A 21,019-nucleotide genomic window follows, 5' to 3' on the forward strand; every position below is an offset into this window, starting at 1 on the left:
AAGTATAAGGTTTTTTTTACAAAAAAAATCTTTTTTTTTTTTAATAATGTTTTTTTAATAGTTTTAAGAGCCATTTTCTGATAAAACCAGGCAAAAGTACTGTTGGTTCAAAAGTGAAATCTTTTAATCGCGCTCAATTTTATATACAGTAACGCCGATAGGGTAAAAAAGAAGCCTGTATAGTTTTTTTTCAAAATGGTCGGTCAAACTTTTGGCCTTTTTCTTTTTTGCCATATAAATTTAACAAAGTCGTAAAGCATAATATAAATACAAATAGCAGGGGCAAGAAGAAGACATAATTGGTCTTATCGCCAAGCTCCTTAGTCTATACCGTAAATATAAGACAACAAAAACTAAAAAACGTAACACTATATAATATAAAACGTTTTTCTAAAGACTTAATAAAATAAAAATCATCGGTCCAAAAGTCCTACTTTAACTTTTTGTTTTTGTATTGGTTAAGAAAAATTAAAAAAGAAAAAGAAAAAAAAAGTATTAGTACAAAGATATTATATTACTAAGAAGCAAGCAAGCAAATACGCATAATCCTGAAGCTTTCCATGAAGCATTAAAACTTCAGAAAAAGCTGAGCGCTACGTCGTTCATCAGTAGTTTTTGCTTCAATTTATTCTTAAACTCATTAAGCGTAGAAATTGTTTTAAGTTCATTCGTTAATATTTTAATCCATAATTTCGGCCCTCTAGTAGAAATTGAAAATTCGATCGCCGCAAAATAACTTTTGGGTTGAATATAACTGTTATTTGAAAATCTCGTTAGATATCTATTCTGATTTATTTTAAAAATTTTGAACATAAATATAAGAATTTGATAGACATCTAATTGATAAACATTCATTATATTTGAATTAACAAATAATGCTTGGGAGTGTGTATAACGGCCCACATTGAAAATGATTCTGATTGCATGCTTTTGTTTATTAGATAATTTTTTTTCATCGTTCCATTTTCCATTCAGTAAGATTTAATAGCTCTTTGTTTACTGACTTTAACAGAATATTTATATCATTATGTGCATAAATTAGATTTGTGTCATCTGCAAATAAAATTGTATCTAGTTCAGTACAAGCTTTGCTTAAATCATTAATAAAAGTGAGAAATAGGAGTGGCCCTAATATAGATCCCTGAGGAACCCCACGTGTTATGTTCATATTGGTTGTTTTACCTTCATTATAAGTAATGTATTGTTTTCTATTTGACAAATAGCTTTTAAACCACGCAATATTTATATGTTTAACACCATAGTTTTTTAATTTTGTTAATAAAATGTAATGATCGACAGTGTCAAAAGCCTTGCTGAGATCAATAAATATACCTAATGTATATTTATTTTCATCAAATAATTTAAAGACATCATAAACAAGATGAACAATAGCCTGATCAGTAGAGTGGCTCTTTTTAAACCCAAAATACTTACTATAGAGAGCATCGTTTACATCTAAAAAGTATTACAATCTTTTATACATAATGTGTTTTAATAACTTTGAAAAACATGATAGTATGGAGATAGGCCTTTAATTGGAGACACTAGTCTCATCTCCTGATTTTTTTATAGGTATTACCCTTGCAATTTTAAGTTTATTGGGAAAGATTCCTTGATTTAAAGAGAGCGTAAATATATGCAAAAGCGGAATTTTTAAATAAGGCATTGATTTAATTACTACATTACTGCTTACATCATCAACTCCATTATCTTTATTTGGTTTAAGTAAGTGCATGGCATCAAGCAATTCTGTTTCTGTTAGCATATTGTTGTCCATTGTATTATTATTAGAGTTTAGGTATGATTTGAAGCAAGTTTTACTTTTATTTATTTTTGATGCTAAACTTGGGACCTGTGCTAACAAATGCATGGTTAAACGAATTAGCAATTATTGCGTCGTTAATAGTTTCAAAGTCATTTATAATTAGTTTTTTTTTGGTAAACGACTAATATTCATATCTTTTTTTACCTATATCCTCTTCTATTATGTTCCAAGTTTTTTGTATATCATTATTGTATTTTAGTAATTGGCTACTATAGTGAAACGTTTTTGAGCGCTTTACTATCGTCACCAAAAAACGATTATAGTTTTTATAGTTTCATTTTTAAAAGTTCTTTTTTTAATAAACTTTTCATACAATCTTTTTTTCGAAGATTTTATGATTCCGGGTGTTATCCAGGGATTTTGTAGAGTTTTTGATTTAATAAATTTAGTTGTTATTGGGAATGCTTTATTGTAGTGACATTCAAATATATGATAAAATTTATCATAAGCTTCATTAACATTTTTTGTTTTTAAAACAGATTTCCAGTTTGTCGTCGATAAAAGGCTAATAAATATCGCTAATTTAAATATTTGTCAAGTTATTATTGGGGTTTTGTGATTTTTAGACTAAGTTTAAAGGCAACGAGATAACTGCATCCTAAGTTTCTCTTCATAATATGGAAGTAATGGGTGAAAATTTAAAAAAAAAATCAAAAAATCTGAGGACAACCTTTCCTTTGCCTAAAAATCATAACCTGAAATCACTCATTTTTGAATTTCGGGCCTATTTTAAATATATTTTTCTCGGAACCTAAAAGGTGCCCGCAACTTATCTTTTTCTTTTTAGAAAGAGTATCCCATTGTAACTTTAATGGTATAAAGAAACTGAGAGGATATTGTTTACAAAAGAAAATTATGAGTAATCAAAGTGTCAAAAAATGTTTTAACTAGCGTTCAAATATCAGCCATTATGGTAAATGGGAAAGGTCCCAAGGTTGAAGATACAGATTTTTTATTACTCTACCTGACAGTTCTTTTAATGCAAAATAAAAAAAACTTAGGGGGCAATATTGCATTGTTAAAATAACTCCACTACAAAAAGTTAAATTTTTTATATATTTAAAAAAAAAACACCGAATGTCGCAGCGGAATTAATCGATATATTATACACTGCGTCTTTATCTTATTATATAATTGTTTGCGTCATAAATCAGTTTTACATATCCTTATCCTTATGTCTTTGATTTTAATGCATCGTAGCTTGAAATTACTTTTGGCCTTTTTAAATTGATCATCTATAAGCTTATAGTCTTCGTGCTGTTTTAACGGTAATAGTGGTAGAATTCCAAAAATGGTTTCACTGTCTTTGTATTTTATAACATCAGAAAAATCTGGCCACTTAAAAAGGTTCTTGACGGCAGAAGCATACTTTATACAGCTCACAATGTAACCATCACTGAGAACTTAATATGAGTAATGATTTTTCTAATTTGAAAAAAAGTTTGAAAAATTAGATTCTTATTCGACAAAAGTAAACTTCAATTAAATTTAAGTGACATAATCAATATGATCAAATAATGTTTTTAAAAAAATGTTTTCTTTCAATGAGAAACATTTTTTTTAAACACTGAATGAAAATGAAGTATCTCATTTATAATCCCAGGTTACCAATTGCCCATATAAATAACAACAATCTAATCGTTTCCATGTCATGCACAAGATAAATTAATGGCAATGCTTATAAATTCCTTTTCAAATTCTTCATTTGCTAGTTCTTCCTGATCTACAGAAATAAAAATATAGATATTTATATAAATGTTATACAAATATTTGTAATTACCAAATAATATCAAAATATATATTAATGAGAGTAGGTATAAAATTTATTACCTTGATCTGCTGTCTCCTCTTCTTCTTCGTTATCCACATTAGCACTAGCAACATCACTTGGTTCATTCAATCTTTTGTCTTTTTTTTGCTTGCTTCAACGTAAAAATAGTGATATTTGTTGAGTTATTACGTATTCTGAGACTTGGAGCTCTTTTCTTATTAAAAAGTGCACCTGCGCTGGGCTAAACTTTTTTCCAGATACTTCACCTTCCATAAAGAGTTTATATAATATACCATTTTGTCTCATACTATACCGGAAGGTACTTTGCGTAGGTAAAGCCCAACCTTTAACATATTTTCTGATGTCAGAACATACTTCTTCAAATACCTCCTATTGTGAGTTTGGTTTATAACTATGTAAGTTTTGACCTAACTTGCATCTTCATTATGAAACTCTGTTTCACGTTATCCATTCCTAATTTTAATGTGCTGATAATATGTCTTCCTAACATCATGTGTTCTTCTAGTTCTTCTAATATACGGAATGATCCATTACAAATTGGCTAAGAGCAAAAGTGAAACAAATTTAGTGATCTATCTTCGCAAAATTTTTCCTTCATGTTGTCTATAAAAACTTGTGTTTTCTTGTCAGTATTACTATATGGGTGAGTTAAAAACATTTGCAGAACAAAATCGACATTAGAATATTCTTGTTTAACTCCATCGCCAACTGCATAGTATTTTCCACATTGTCATATAGTTATGAAAGAACTCATACGAATGATACTGTCTTATTTTAGCTATTTTTGCTCCAACTTGCATTTGCCCTTATAGTTGCCTTTATAGTTACACCAACAGCAGAACTTTTCATCCCATGGCCGTAATGTAAAGCAGTGTAAGTGTGCTCTGCACACATCAAATCGTTACCAGCATCAACAAAGCTACAAATCAATGACTTTGCTCCAGCTGCTTCTCCGTCGCACTGATCCTTGCCACGACAAGGTTCGTTATAATCGTAGCGCTTAAGCCGTAATCGGTTATTTTTGCACAACATAAAAAAAGCTTCCATTATAAAGTTGCCATGGTACGATGAAGCATTGTCAAATTTTGCAAAAAGTTTTTTTACACCAGAATGGTTATACTTAAACTTCGGAAAAACTAATTGGGCAATTGATAGTGTTTCCGATAAACATTGTTCACACCTATAAAGAGCTGTAAAATACACCTTTTTCTTTAAATGTTGTTTTTCTTAGTGAAGAAAATGTTTACCTGCAGTGACATTCAAAATATTTCTTTTAACCTTCCCTGAATTTGGATGGTAGAACTTTTTGGCAGTAGTATTTCAACCAAAATCCAGATTCTTCATCAAGACTTTCAAAAGCAAAAACTTTGGTTTTTTTGTGTTGTCAATCACGCATTAAATGTTTTTTTTAATTTTTATAAATTTTTATATTCGCCACAAACTGCTTGCTGATAAAGGAGAGTAGTTCTCACTTCTGCAAACTTCATTATAAAATGCAATTGTATGACTCATTTTAGCTATCAAAACTGCACAAGATATTTTATATAAATCATTTGAGTTAAATTTAATTTTTTGTGACTCCATATGCAACATCTTGAAGAAGGCTGCTGTTAAATATAAAATCGAGGAAGTGTTCAGCTTATTTCTGGTCTAATCTATTTTGTGTATTTTTTTTTTTCGACAGGAATAGTTATACCTTTGTTAGCATTTTTCATTTTTCGTACCTGGTCTATCTTTTATTTAGAGCATCCAAAAACCATCCATTTTCTGAGTAAATTCTTAGTAAATTTTTCAAGCTCAATCAAACACAAATCAACATGTTTACTTATAGAGTCATTATCTTTATAAATTTTAACCAATTTTTTTAGATCATCAGGTACATCATTGTCTGAAGTTTCGAGAGATTTAAAACAATTGAGATAAAGTCTTCACTCTGATCTGGGGCAACAGCTTCAGCAAACCTCTTTGCAAGCTGTACCTTTGCTCTTTCAAATTTTCTTCGTAAAATATTTTTGGTTCCATTGCTGAGATCAGATATCTTTTTATTCTTTATACTGAATCTAAAAAAGGCTGATGTGGAGTGCTTCTGATAAGTTGTTACCAGTAAATGTAGGACCTGTTACCAGTTGTAAAAGTAGCACAGTTGTAAAAGTAGCACCTGTTACCAGTAAATGTAGCACCAGTAAAAAAGCACCTTCAACTTTTTCTCCAGAAAGTAAATTTTTTTTAGGCTCAAAATCGAAATCGGTTGTGCCTTCAACTAACTCTTCGTTAGTGGCCGTATTTGTTTTAGTTTGAATTAGAGTGCGCAATGACTTATACAGAGTCATACAGAACCTACTGTTATACAGAACCTGTTATACTGTTATGCAGATGATTTTTTACCAACACTTAATTCATGGGTTGGGTGACATCATCTTCTTGGAGGAACCCAGTCAATACCTTGAATTTCAACAAAAGTCAAAATTTATTTTGAAGGTTTATTAAGTAAATTTTTTTAATTGTTTAATGTAAACAAATTCTTACCAAAGATAAATTTAGGTTAAGGATATATATAGTCGTTATCAGAAATTGATACGCACTCTCGGTTTTCTATAAGTGACTTTTCTGTCCATCCTGTCTCTTGATGCGCCTTTCAAACTTAAAACTATAAAACTTGGTTATTATGCAATATAAACTGAGGGAGTTAAGCAACAATTGTTTTACACTACTATATAGTGCTAATGGAGTTTTTTTTTACACCTGCTAAGAGCATTTCTTACTTTAATTTTTATAAAGTGTGCTTTGGCATTCAAAGTCAGATCTTGTATCTTGAATAACCTTTTTTCATTTAAACGAGGACATGGTCCAAACTTGACATCATTAATTTTGCAACCATTTTCAACAACAACCTCTAGCTCTGACATTTTCTTTGCAACTTAGTATTTTTTTTTAAAGTATAAAATGCTAAGTATACTTTAAAAAAATGCTTTATTTAAAGTTCTACCTATGCTTTCATAATATGAAAAGAAACTTAGGGTGCAGTGGTCTCATTGCTTTCAATTTTAGTTAAAAAATTATAAAACCCCAAAAGTGACTTTTCAAGTGTTAAAAGGGCAAAAGTTTGACCATAACTCAGGAACTAGAAATATTTAGAAAAAAAAACTTAAAGGCTTCTTTTTAATATTACAAACAACACAGTATGTAAAATTGAGAATGATCGAAAGATCTTACTTTTGAGCATTGCCTGGTTTTCTCAGAAAATGGCTCTTAAGTAAGCCTACTTGTTTTTTTTATTTCGTACTGTATCTTTTTTGCTAATCGCGATTGTTATTCCTGAACCTTACTTACTAAACCTTACATAACCTGAGGGACGCCTTCACCAAGTCTTGCGACTCAATGTTTTAACATAGAACTAGCTATTGTTTCTAGACGCACTCACCAACTCTCAATGTATTTACCAAGACCCAATGTTTTAACATAGAACTTTCTAAACTTTCTAGACGCACTCACCAAGTCTCAATGTATTCATCAAGAATCAATGTTTTAACTCAATGTTTTTCTACCGACCCTGTTATTACCATTACCGCGGCGTTTTTAAACATTCCCGCGGTAATTATCGCGGCAATACAGCAATTCCCATCAACATGCCACTCTAGTAAATAAAGTGTTGAGTATGAAAAAAAAAAAACTCAAAAGAAAAAAAGAAATTTATACATTAATAAAAGCAAATACAGTATTGTAACAAAACTATTTTTTTTTCTTTGATGGTGGCGAGGCGCACGATGGCGAATCTACCAAATAACTACTTGGTGAACCAGGCTGGACAAAGCACTCTTCACTCTTTTTTTCCATTTCGATATCGTAATGCTGAATATATGGTTCAACAACATTCCAAATCTACAATATAGAATAAGAAATAGTTTTTAAAACATATCTTGTTATATTTTATATATATAATAAAAGGTATTATGCTATAAACAAAAGTATGCTAACTTTAAATCTCGAGACAAATATGTTGCTTTATCTAGTGAATTGAATAAAAAATTCGGAGAAACTAAGCAATTTAGCAATGATAGAGGTTAATTTAACAATAGATGGGAAGAACTTTTATCGGACCAATTGATCCAAGCAATTTCATTCTTTTTTTCATTTTGTGACCAAATTTCTCTCTCTCTCTCTCTCTCTCTCTCTCTCTCTCTCTCTCTCTCTCTCTCTCTCTCTCTCTCTCTCTCTCTCTCTCTCTCTCTCTCTCTATTCACTCTATTCACGCAATTCATCACATCAAAAAAAAAATACCTAAATGTTTGAAATCAATATGTATACTATTCCAGGGAACTGTTGTTTTATTTTTTAAACACTAATATACTTTCAATTCAAAAATTATATTTTTATTGTTATAATAAAACTGTTGGAAACAGATGGTCTGATGTTGTATGTTCTATGCTGCATGATTTTAAATTATCAATTATCTTAAATGTCAAGGATATCAAATTGATTTTCACTTTATGTTATAGACAAAATATAAAATGAAAAGTTTTAGATTGATTTTATTATCTAGTTCATAAAACAGAAAAACTTGAAAGCATTACTGTTTCATTACCAATTAGAACTCTGTCATATTCTGTATACGCATGACACCTCTATAGAATGTGAGAGAAACATGGTCATTGCGAATCATAAGTTTCTGGCAAAAACAATAGACGATCTCACAAAAAACTATAACAATTTAATATTATATATAGACATGACACAAAAAAAAATTCTGAAATTTGCAGAGTTTTAAAATCCAAACTTCTTGGTTGTTTGCTCATTTAAGACTTGTTCACTTTGAGAAATTGAAATATTAAAGGCTAGTTAAAATTTAATTATATGGAAAACTAAAAATATTTAATTTTATGTGTGTTACATCCCATATATTTAATCAAAGTGCCTTATAAACTGAAACAAACATGCATAACTCTGTTGCCTCTTTTTTGTTAAAAATTTAAAGACCTGTTGAAGCTAAACATTTTCCAAGTGGACAAAATAAGACATAATTTTATCTTATTTTATCTTATTTTTGAAAAATTTATTTTATTTTTCTTTGAAATTAAAAAAACACATTTTTATTAACGATGTGTTCACAATTCGTTTTTGAATGGTTTATACAAACCTGATATAAAGTGATGAAACACAGACATCATGGAATCATGATGTCTGTGTTTAATAACTAAATAGATGAGGTTGGGGAAGACATAAGGTTGCAATACTATTTTGTATAAAGTTAAAAAAAAAACTTTCATATAATTTTTTAATTGTATTTTTTTATGAAAAGGAGAAAGATGGGAGGGGGACGGCTTTATAATCCCATCACACAATCACTACGCTGTGGTTGTATATTGCAATGTGTTACCATCTACCATTAAATAAATAAGTGCTCTAAAAGGTTACAAGCTAACGTGGTTCATGAGTTGATGAATTTACAACGAAAAAATCACAAATGTCCAAAATGAGTGTCTTGTTTCACAGTGTTCTTTCAAAAGAACACTGTGAATAAATAATTTTTGTATTTAGCACAAAAATTACATTTATATATTGTGTTAGGTCTAAAATGTCATAAAAATATATTTCTAATTAAACATATTATTAATAAACAGATATCTAATGTCACTAAACATTAAATTTCATTTTTCTCAAAATGAGAAAAATGTGTGACATCTGTGGCTTTACTTGTGTGGTCTACATAAATACAATACTAAAACATTTCGTGTAAAGCAATTTCATGACATCATTACACGATTATTTCACTATCTGCGTAAACTAATTTCATGATCTTTCATGACTATTTCTTGATTCGCATGAAACCAATTTCATGAACTTTAAGTTTCACAAACAGTGCATATCATCTACCTTTTGGACTATGCGTGTAAAAAAACTTTTTTTTTATATATACCAGTATTCGCAAGAAATTATTTGAAAAATATACTTTTATTGCCAGTAATTATTATTTTAATAATTACTAAAAATTAAAACATAAAAAGTTCTAGAAGTATATAAAAAAACGAGCTTTTTTAATCAAAATTATTGATCTTCTCAGAGAAATCAAACACAAGATAGTTATTATAGATATTATTTGTATCTTACATAAATTCTTTTATAAATATTTCTTTCAACATAAGTATTAAAAAAAAATTCTAACCCTGACATTAGCCCTAAACCTTACCTAAGTTTGCAAATATTTGTATAAACTTGAAAACTAATTTAAATATTATAATAAATGATAATAAGTTCAAATTTAAATTATAATAACCTTTTGTTCTTGTAGCAATTTAACAGCTGCTTCTATATCAGGAGCCATAAAACGATCCGTATCATACGCTCTTAAATAACAAATAAAGTACTAATAACAACAACAGCAACAACAACAAAAATAAATATTAATTGACTTTGAAATTTTAAAATAAAGAAATAGAAAATAACACAAATGAATCTCCAACATGGTATAATGAACTCCTTATGGGATAATGAAGAACAAACCACAAGCAACACTTCCATGTTGATTGGTTTAGGTAATAAAGAATTGAACACTCCCACAAGTGGAGATAAGGTGTGAATTGATCAAGCATCCCAAGGAACAAAAAAATATTTTTACAATTTTTTTTTTATTCTTGCTCATTTTATACAACCAAGTGGACCAAGCCAGAAGGATAAGATCTTTAAATTCTCTAAGCACTTTTTAAATTTATAAAATCTTTTTTTACAATTTACAATAACAACTAAGTCCATTGATAGCAGAGTAAACAACTGCATAATACAATAATAAAAAAAAAAGTATAAAGCAAAAATAATGATTAATTAATAATTTCACTTGGATTTAGAAATTAAATATCAAGAACTTGATCAAGTTATAAATCAATTGACTATAATGATAGTTAAAGCGATTTCTTCCAAATGTGTTTGATTCTTACTAAATTATAAATGAACCTAAAATTGTGTTTTTATTCAATTAAAAACATCGGCAGAGACAAGCATTCTTTTTTCTACAGAAAACTTTGCATCTGTTGTATACAAAAGTATTTAATAAAGTCAATTAAATTTCACTAAACATGTTTAGCACTAAACAAATGGATGAGTGATGACCTAAGAAACTGTATTTATAATAGAGAAAAGCAGTAAATATTTTTTGCAGGGTTGCACATTGAAAGTTCCCCTTTTTTTATTTCAGAAAAGAGATCAGATTTAAAATCAGCCGCCTGTTCTAACACCATGGTTTCAAGGCTCATGTGACAAATTTTCACTGTTGCTGTCCTCTACTGAATAATAAAACATTTGGAAAAAATATTTGTTTGAAACATAACTTTTAAATGTACCCATTTTTGTGCAAGCTTAGTTCTGTGCAAGCTTAGTTTGGTGCAAGCTTAGTTAGTTTCGCACAAACATAGTTAGTGTCATGCAAACTTAGTTAGTTCTGTGCAGACTAAGTTAGTTCCGTGCAAACTTGGTTAGATCTGCGCTAACTCAGTTCCATGCAAACTTAGTTGAAAATAACTACCCTGTGACTTTTATCAAACTTAATCAGAATACTAATGTGTGGCATTAAAAGTTTTCTCGTGAGATATTTTATCATCAAAAATTGAAATTTTTGAACTTTTCTTTGAGCAGATTGAAATCCTTAGAAAAAAATTTAGATCTTCTATGCATTGTTTTCATAGATATTGTTTTTTCAGCAATGTCAGTTAACTATAGATTTGCAAGCAACCACTATTGAGTTTGGAGTTACTAGAAAACAAGAAAAATAATTTAAGAGCAAGGAAACGGTTGACAGGGGACTTGAAAAGTTGAAGGTTTTATAAGTCAGGAAAACATGAAGATGAGATAGAGTTCCACAGCATTGAAGTGCAGCAAAAAAAACTAGGTGAATAAAAGTTTTTAGAATGAAGAGACAAATGCAGTAAAAAGATGTAACTTTGCTGAGTAGAAATAAGTTTTGGTTGATGGAACTAGAGATAAAAACTTGTTTGAGCAGCGACTATGATATATTTGTATTTAGTATTTCTAGAATAGAGAAAGAGAAACAACTTTACAACAATGGGAGAAGTGCTCAAGCTTTGCAGATAAAGGAGGCCTAATAATATTTAATAGAGAAAGAACATCAATTGAAGAACCAGTCTAAATATGACAACAGTATTCCGTAAAAGGGAGAATAAGAGATTTGTAGATGTAGATAAAAAAATTAAGAGTAAGAAAATGGTGAGCACATTAAAGAGAAACAACTTAGCAGATGCTAACTTAGCAATCGATTGTATGTATGGTTTTCATAAGAGGTTATTAGTGAATGATTATCCAAGTAGACATAAAGTAGAGGATTTAGTGAAAGGTTGGACATTAATAAATCCAAGAATGTCAACACTATTGCTGTTTTTGTAGTTTATAATTGAATTTTGTTAAAATTCATAAGCCACTTCAAGCTCCAAGCTGTTGCAGAAGAGAGATCAGATTCAAGATCAGCTGCCTGTTCTAAGGGATTGAAATAAGAAAACTTTTTGTCAAGACAGGAGTATAAAGTTGAGTAGTCAGCAAATAAACCCACTTTGAATTGGACCAAACCACCAAAAAGAGAACAAGGAGAAACTGAACACAAGCTAGTGTCAGAAATAATAAAATGAAGGAGTGAAGGTAAGTGATAAGATTGTCTGGAAAATGAGTCACAAAGTTAACTATTAGAGTAAAAGATTGAGAAATACAAAAGTTAGGAGCTTTAGTGCCAGCAGGATCAATGGTAATAGAGCCAAGCCATTCAGTGTGATGAACATTAAAGTCACCAATAACAACAATATTGACAGAGGGGTAAGGAGAAAGGGTTCACTCAATTTTATCTAAAAAATGTATTCTTGAGAAGAAGAATGATAAAAAAAAGAGAAAGTGATTGAGTAGAGAGATGCTGAGTGACAGAAGTAGTAGCACATAAAAAAACAATCAATATATTCCAACCTGATTTCTCAACTAATAGGTAAATTGATGAATAAGTATATGCCCAAACTAAGTGTGTGACTATTTGAGTGGAATCAAAGTAGACATAAATGCAAAGGATACTTTGCAAATCAAAGAGCCAAAAATGTAAAGTAAAATGTATAGAGGGAAGTTTGATAACTAAATGCTGACTATAAACATCATATGACTTTTATCAGTTTTGTGTTTGGGTAAAGAGTTTGGGTAAAGAGTTGGTGAAGAGGTTTGGGTAAAGAGTTAGTTTAGAAATTGGTTTGAATTAAATAAGAACAAGAGTATATAAGAATAAATCGATTTTGGCAGTTAGATCCAAATTAAAAATAATTTTTTAGCTTTTTATCTCTTACTTTTTACATACCTTTTTGAATTTATGTTTTGCAGATTTAAGCTTATATGGCTAATAATAATAATTTATTTTATTTAAGATTAACCAATAAATCTAAAAGAATTTTTAACTTATTACTTATCATAAAAAATTTAACAACTTTTTTAGCAGTGCCAAAAAATTTTAAAATTAAAAAAAATAACTGTTTTTTTTTGTTCTAATTATTTTGTTCGCATTCCATTTAAGTAGCTTTGTTACTAATATAAAATGTTACTTAAAGTAAATTAATAAAATAGGTTTATTGTTTAATCGTGTTTAACAGAAGATAGTTGCAATTATGGTTTAGTTTGATAAACTAGTTTAAACAAAAAATTCTTTTTTATCACAGATACACTAGCTTAACAAGAACATTGTGCCTAACTGAATTTATGTTCAAAAGATAGTTGTGTTTTATATGCAAATTTTGTTAAACCAAAAGCTTTTTGTTTTTTTAATGTTCTGCGTTAGTTACCAAGGTTTTATAAGTATATGATTTATGCTTGATTGCAAGTAGAAAAAATTGTTGATTTTGAGCGAAGAAAATTTGTATTGTGTACGACAGAAAAGTCAAAAAAGAGATTAAAATAAAGTGTGTTGGTAAGGTTCATCTTGGAGATACCATTGGATAAACCTGGTATTTTAGAGATGCAAATGAATCAGCTGGTGGATCAGTAAAGGCATCAAGACAAAAGTAAAGTGTGGCTGGCTTAAGGTTAGATCTCCACTTCTTACAGCCAAAGGTGTATCTTTAAAAATTATAGGAAAATTTTACGCCACTTGTGCCAGGAGAGTGCATGGCATGTACATAACATGTGCCCAGAACACATATGACAGTGAAACATTGATGAAGAAAATTGACAATGTTTAGCATCATAAAAGAAAAGAGAAAATGATGATCTAAAAGATATGAAACGATGATTTAAGACAGAAATTGTAAGAGTATAATGGTAATGGTGAGTCAAGGAAGAATAATTTTGTTTTGGTATGTAAAGATGCAAATTATTGGGTATCAGCATGTAGATAATTTCATTCAGGAATGAAAAATTATAGTATGGAAAATTTAAAAATAGTGTACTAAAGAAAACATAAAAACTGCAGTTGTGTTTATTAGAGAAATGTTATTATTAAGAAACATCCAACCTGTTAAGGCAGGAACCAAAGACACTAAAACAATAACGGTGATGATGATGATTTTTAAGTAATTCACTGATAAATATTTGATCTTTATAAAATTTATGATAAAATCGGATTTTGATCTGATCATTCTTGTGCATCCTTTTGTACAAAAAACATGAAAGATTGACCCAAACTTTTTAACATCCAAAATTTCCAACAAATTCCAATACAACTATAATGTTTTATACACTATTTTTAGAATAGATTTATTACTTAGACTTATTTTTATAATAAACTTATGAAATAATATATATATATATATGTATATATATATATATATATATATATATATATATATATATATATATATATATATATATATAACACACACAACTAAAGTTAGAAAAAACAACTTTAAAAGGAACTGGAAGTTTCATGTCTATTAGAAATCATTAGCCATGAAGTTCAAAATCAAAAATATAAAGAACTGTTTAAAAATTAAAAACAACAGTAGAATGAATTCTGACGTTATAGTACAAGAAGACACTATGGAAAACTTATGAAATAAAATATGTATATATATATATATATATATATATATATATATATATATATATATATATATATATATATATATATATATATATAAATAGTTTGATAAATTAATTACTATATTTTTTAATCTAAAACACTTTTTCTTTTTCTAAATTCAAAAACTTAAAATCTTGAAAGATTTTTTCAAATTTTCAAAAATTTTTCAAAAGAAAGTTTTTTCCATTGAAAACTTTGCTTATTTTCTTGTATAAAATTTCTTTTAATTCTTATATTATCATTGCAACTAAACAACTATTTTTTTTAAAAAAAAGCTTTAGCTGAGCCCTACGACAGATTGAGGAGAAAATAAAAGAATAATTTATATAAGCAAAAAATTAATAATACTTTTCAAATTAGCCATATTGATTTAAAAATTGATCAAATTTAATTAAAAAAAAACTTTAATACTGGTTAAGATTGATTTTATTTATCCTCCACCCCCAACAGTTTTAATTATTCTACACTCTCCAACTTTATGACTTGGAGAGTGGAGTTTTTTTTGTAAAAATAAATCTTGCTCAGCCATTTTTATGAAGAAAGAAGAGTCCAACACTACCAAGGTCTGAGTCAATAACAATGGTTGTATAACATTTATAATCGTTTGTAAATTTGTACTACTCAATATTAAGTATTTTGTTTGACTATTTTATATATTTATTATCCAAGAAAAAGTTATAAAACTATTTTGCTTATGACGTTTTCCCTGATTTTGGTCAACATATATGGCAACATACATACATAAATAAACAAACAACATATATGGCAACATACAGACATAAATAAACAAACAATTTTAAAACATACAGAACAACTGAGCGAACAGTACGGTATACAGCTTCAAGTGGTTCAGTACATTTAAGTGGACGTAAAAATTCTAATCCTTGACATGCAGCAAGCAACTCAATGGCAAGAACTAAAAAAAAATGACAGATGTTTTATTGCAAATATTTATAAATATAAATATTATTAAATGAATATAATAAAATAAAATATCTCTCTTGACAAAACCTGTCATTAAATATATATTATCAACTAAGTTTTTTCTTTTAACTAAAAAAATTACAAAAAGGTTTTCCTTAACTACAAAAAATTAAAAAAAAAAAAAATTTACAAAACAGTCAATATTATATTATTATATACATAATTGATAACAAACTTATACAGAATTTTAAAATTATATTTATTGATTAGAGTTTAAAATTTTTATCTAAAATTATAGAAGCAATTTTTATTTTTTAAACATTTTTCTGATTTGAGGGGGCAAATTTTACAACAAATAAAATTTTTATCAGGTAGGATAAACTAGTTTACCCATTTAGTATATTTTTATGCTTACCTTTACATTTACATTTACAAAGATTACTACACTCAATTTGTAAGGCACCAATATTTATATTTATATAGTCATAAAATATTTGTAAAGCACCAATAACCACAAGTTGAGCGCTGTACTACCAGGGACGTGGTGGGGGGATTGAACTCGGAACCTCTCGCTTATGAAGCAAGCTATCTACCACTACACCACTACTGCTTAATATAAATGCAATTATATAATAGATAAATGCAATGTATATAACATGAAAAAGGAGTTTGGATACTAACATTTCATTTTATTTGGTAGAAAACATACAATTTTTTATTCATTTCTTTTTTAATTTATCTTTTAAAAAGCAAGCGAATAAGAGTACGAAGGAACAATTACAGTAAAAGCAACTGTGTTGAATGAATGCAGCTTAACTGAATGGATGCAACTTAACTAAATGGATACAACTGAGCTAAATCTTTGTTTAGCACCTTTGGTGCCACCACTTATTGAATTATAGAATCTGTTATAAAAATTGATAAGTCAGCAGTAGATCGAAATTGGTCAGAGAGTCAAAATAAGAAAATAGAAATTAATCAAAAACTCAGACTTATTATTGTAAAGAGACAGGGCAATAGTAAGAGGGGCCGAGTTTTTAAAAAGTTTGACAACAAATGCAATTTTTTAGCAGACATCAAAACAAGATTTATTAAACCACTTGTTAAATAGTTTTGAGGAGATAGATAAATAGCATTGAGGAGAGTTCTGAAAAATGAATTTGTATGGCTGCAACAGAAATGCTGTTCAAACCACAAGTTGTGGAAGAGTTTGAGTAAGAAATAACTTTAACAACAATAGCCTGAGTGATTTGGATGAACAAAGACTTTTGAAAAACAGTTCTGTCTTATCCTTTAAAGAGAAAAAAAGATTAGATTCAAGTAAAAAAGATGAAACTATAAGTTTGCCTTAGTCAACAACTCTGTTGAAATTTTTCCAACTTCTAAAAAAAGAACCTTACTTTGAAAATAAAATATGAGATTTAGTAATTTAAAAATGAAGCTTAGCACCAGTCTTCTCCGTTTGAAATTTAATGTCAGCGCACAAAAAAAGCGCTGGCAGGATAGTCTTTTTTGAGTTAATCTGCGCGATTTAAAAAATTCATTTTTTTCTGCTGTTTAAATTAAAATAAAAATAGTGAAAAGAATGCTTTGAATAAATACTAGAGAAAATAATTAAAAAAAAAACAGATAAAAAAAAGCAAGTGCAAAAGCACTGGCTAAATGGAGAAGACTATAGCACCAGGCACTATCTTTTTGCATCAATTTCCTGCATCTATAAATAGATGTTAGTTCCCAGGCTCCTGTGAAAAAAATTATAGATAAAAAAATCTATATATATATTATTAGAAAAAGTAGCTGCACATGAAAAAAAATCCTGTAGTAGAGTTTAACATGTGGTAGTGTGAGGCCATATTTTTTTTGGTTATTAAGGTGCTCCAAGAAATAAAGAAGTTTATGTCACTTTTCTTACCAATCTCACAAATATACAAGAGCAAGCATGGAACTAACAATTGATTTAAAGCTAACAAAAGGGAATAAAACTTTCTGTGCCTGCTTGAGCCCAGAAGATTATGTAGGCAAAGCAACATTCAACAGAAAGACATAAGACATTAGCTCAAAGACAATCTCAAAGAAAATCCCAAAAGGAAAGTAGGAAGAGAATCTGGAGAATATGCATCAAATAAAATCTAGAGAATAAGTATAAGATAAGTATAAGATAAAGATAAGTATAAGATTAAGATAAGTATAAGATAAAGATAAGTATAAGATAAAGATAAGTATAAGATAAAGATAAGTATAAGATAAAGATAAGTATAAGATAAAGATAAGTATAAGATAAAGATAAGTATAAGAAAAAGATAAGTATAAGATAAAGATAAGTATAAGATAAAGGAAATGCAGAATATGTGAAATAAAAGTTTTAAACCATGAAGTGTAATGCATGACGCATAAAGCCACATGAAGTGTAATGCATGACGCATGAAGCCACATGAAGTGTAATGCATGACGCATGAAGCCACATGAAGCGTAATTTATGAAGCATGAAGTCACAATCAAGGGCAAGAGTTAAGATAAAAATTAATGAGCAAAGATTGTTTGGAAAACAAGTTACCAAGTTAACTATCTGAGATTAAAAAGAACAAAAAATATTTTGGGAGCAGGGTTAGTGATATCAATGCTAAGCAAGTTAGCATATCAGTTCAAGTCAAATTTTTATTTTTTACAACTTTTCTTTCCCTATAAATATCATATTTATGGTTAGATACATGACAAAAAAATTTTTTTGATGTAATTTATTTCTAAAAATCTTTTAAATTTTTGATATGTTTGAAGCTGTGGTCAAGTTGTTAAAACAAAATATAATTTGTGTGGTCATATAATCGTGTCAAATTGCACAACTTCCTGATTAAGACTGTCTATGCTAGAAATATTATCATGTTTCTCTTTCTCTAATCTAGAAACACCATCATGCTTCATTTTCTCTATTCTAGAAATAACATCATGTATCACTCTATTTATTCTAGAAATACTACCATGCTTAACTCTCTCTAATCTAGAAACAAAATCATGCTTCACTCTCTCTATTCTAATACCATCATGCTTTACTTTTTCTCTTGTAGAAAATCACATAAGAACTTAAAAAAAAAAAGATTATATTATTGGTATCATCTTGATAATAACAAACCATATTCAACATGTTCTACAACATCAATTGCTTTTCTTGCAGCAAAACCACCCATAGAAACATGATCTTCTGTTCCTGCTGATGTGGTGAGAGAATCTACGGAGGAGGGATGCGTAAGAACCTTATTCTCTGATACAAGAGCTGCAGCAGTACATTGTGCTAACATAAAACCTATTATGATTAAAATAAACAACTGATTATCTGAAGATATTAAATCAAATTTTAAAAAGTTGTATATAAACATTTCAAATTTTAAAAAAAATCTTAAAATTCTCCACATCTAACGCTATGTTCATAGAAATTTAAAATAACAGCAAGTTTTACTTATTAAAAAAAAACAAGATGCCTCACTTCAAGAATTGTAAATTTATATAAAATAAAAATAAGTTTCTTTTTCACCTGAATTTAAACCACCATTGTTTACAAGAAATGCTGGTAAATCACTGTATTTTGGATTAATAAGACGCTCCAATCTTCGCTCACTCATGTTTGCAAGTTCATGAATGCCAATTGCAAGGTAGTCAAGAACTTTTGCAGGATATTCACCATGGAAGTTTCCACCTGATACTGTTTCACCTAAGTCCGCAAATACCATCTTAATATGTTAAAGAATTGAACTTTTAGGTTATTTGAAAAAGAAAAAAAAAACAATTAAAAAATATACATAACTTATTAATACTTTTAAACTGTTTTATTTCATCAATCAGTTTTTACTTACTAATCAGTTTCCATTTTGCCAATGAGTTTTTATTTCAACAATCAATTTTTATTTCACCAATCACATTGCTTCAAACAATATTTGATGAATAGAAAAGATTCTTTTCAGCTTTTTATATCAAATGAAAGAAATGAAAAGGATACAGGATTATCAGTGGCACTGTTGCATTCAACTGTTAAAACATTGTTAACAAACTCAACTGTATCATTAACTATACCATGAACCTAGATGATAAAAAGCAAAAATTGAAAAAACCTTAAAAAAATTTAGAAATATTAAAAAAAAAATCACAAAAGAAAATATTTTAATAGTTTCTTAGTATTTTCAAAGATTTTTTTTTTTTTTTTTTAATGTGGCATTAAAATGTGGCATTAAAATGTTAAAAAAATGAGTTGAAAAAAAAATAAAAGTTTGCATATTATAAATATTATCATTATTTATAAACATTATTTATATTACTGGTTATAAATTTTATTATTTTAAATATTTAAAAATTATTTAAGACAAAGATTAAGAACAACGAAAATATCTCTGGAACATGAAAAGGAAAAGTGAAAAAAGAAAGTGAATTAAAAAAGAAACTGCTGGAGATTAAATTAAATTAAAGACTTAAAGAGATTAATGACAATTAAAAAGATTTTTGGAGTTAAATAAAAAACTAACATTTGTTTAATTTAGTAAGTTAGAGTATAAAATGTATTTTTTTTTTTTTTTTCTCAAAAAAACGTACCTGAGGACAACATCTTAAGGTATACGCATCTTGCACTTTTCCACAGAATCTATGACTCTCTAATAATTATTACAATTTATAATATAAATATGTTGGAAATAACAAATAAAAAATAATTATATAGATTATTTATTATTCCCATTCGTTAAAATATTATGAATGAATATATATATATATATATATATATATATATATATATATATATATATATATATATCTATATATATATATATATATATATATATATACATACATACACTACGATCATTATTATACCATAATTATTCAAATAGTCGTATCTTTTTTATATAAGATATCACAGTTTGGCAAAAAAACTCAAAATAAAAAGCTACCTGAATTATATGTTATCTTCTTATTTATTAGGTTTATAAAAAATTAATACAAAGTTAAAAGATTAGTTTATAATTTACTAGCCTATTAGCGACAATAACCGCCATACATATTCTTGGCATTCAACATAACAACCTATACAATTTGCCAAAGTCAATTTTATGCCACTAACTATTAAGTATTTTCAACATCTAATGCATGATGCATTAGATGTTGAAAATACTTAGGCATTAGTTTTTTACATTACTTTTAACACCTCCAATAAAAATCCGATAAAAGAGAAATCTTGCGATTAGAGACGCTAAATCATTCTACTCAATATTTGATCATTCTCGAACTCAGTCAAATAACTTATACAATTTTCTGAAAAATATTCTTCAGATTTAGGCTTTAAGTCATATTCTTCTGAAAAAATAAATGGCTTCCCATTAACATAACTTTCCAAAAGAATAGCATGTCTTTTTAAGCGTCCAAGTAAATAAATTTTGTCATTACTCCCTATATTTTTATT

The 21,019-nt window shown here is 28.1% G+C and overlaps 1 protein-coding gene across 2 annotated transcripts in view; it reads right to left on the reverse strand.

Moving 5' to 3' along the window:
- Positions 1–7,290: 7,290 nt before the first annotated feature.
- The window catches only part of LOC100198504 (histidine ammonia-lyase), a 37,436-nt gene continuing 23,707 nt past the window's right edge, over positions 7,291–21,019 (reverse strand). For both annotated transcript variants that reach the window (XM_065817571.1, XM_065817570.1), the window contains exons 16-22: positions 20,158–20,216; positions 19,571–19,651; positions 19,109–19,304; positions 18,710–18,880; positions 15,466–15,574; positions 9,889–9,958; positions 7,291–7,496 (exon numbers count right to left, since the gene is read on the reverse strand). In XM_065817571.1, coding sequence (XP_065673643.1) covers positions 7,347–7,496; positions 9,889–9,958; positions 15,466–15,574; positions 18,710–18,880; positions 19,109–19,304; positions 19,571–19,651; positions 20,158–20,216 — 836 coding nt within the window. In that variant the 3' untranslated portion in view covers positions 7,291–7,346. The remainder of the gene's footprint in view (positions 7,497–9,888; positions 9,959–15,465; positions 15,575–18,709; positions 18,881–19,108; positions 19,305–19,570; positions 19,652–20,157; positions 20,217–21,019) is intronic.

This window comes from Hydra vulgaris, chromosome 14 (genome assembly GCF_038396675.1).
Source record: "Hydra vulgaris chromosome 14, alternate assembly HydraT2T_AEP".
NCBI lineage: Eukaryota > Metazoa > Cnidaria > Hydrozoa > Anthoathecata > Hydridae > Hydra > Hydra vulgaris.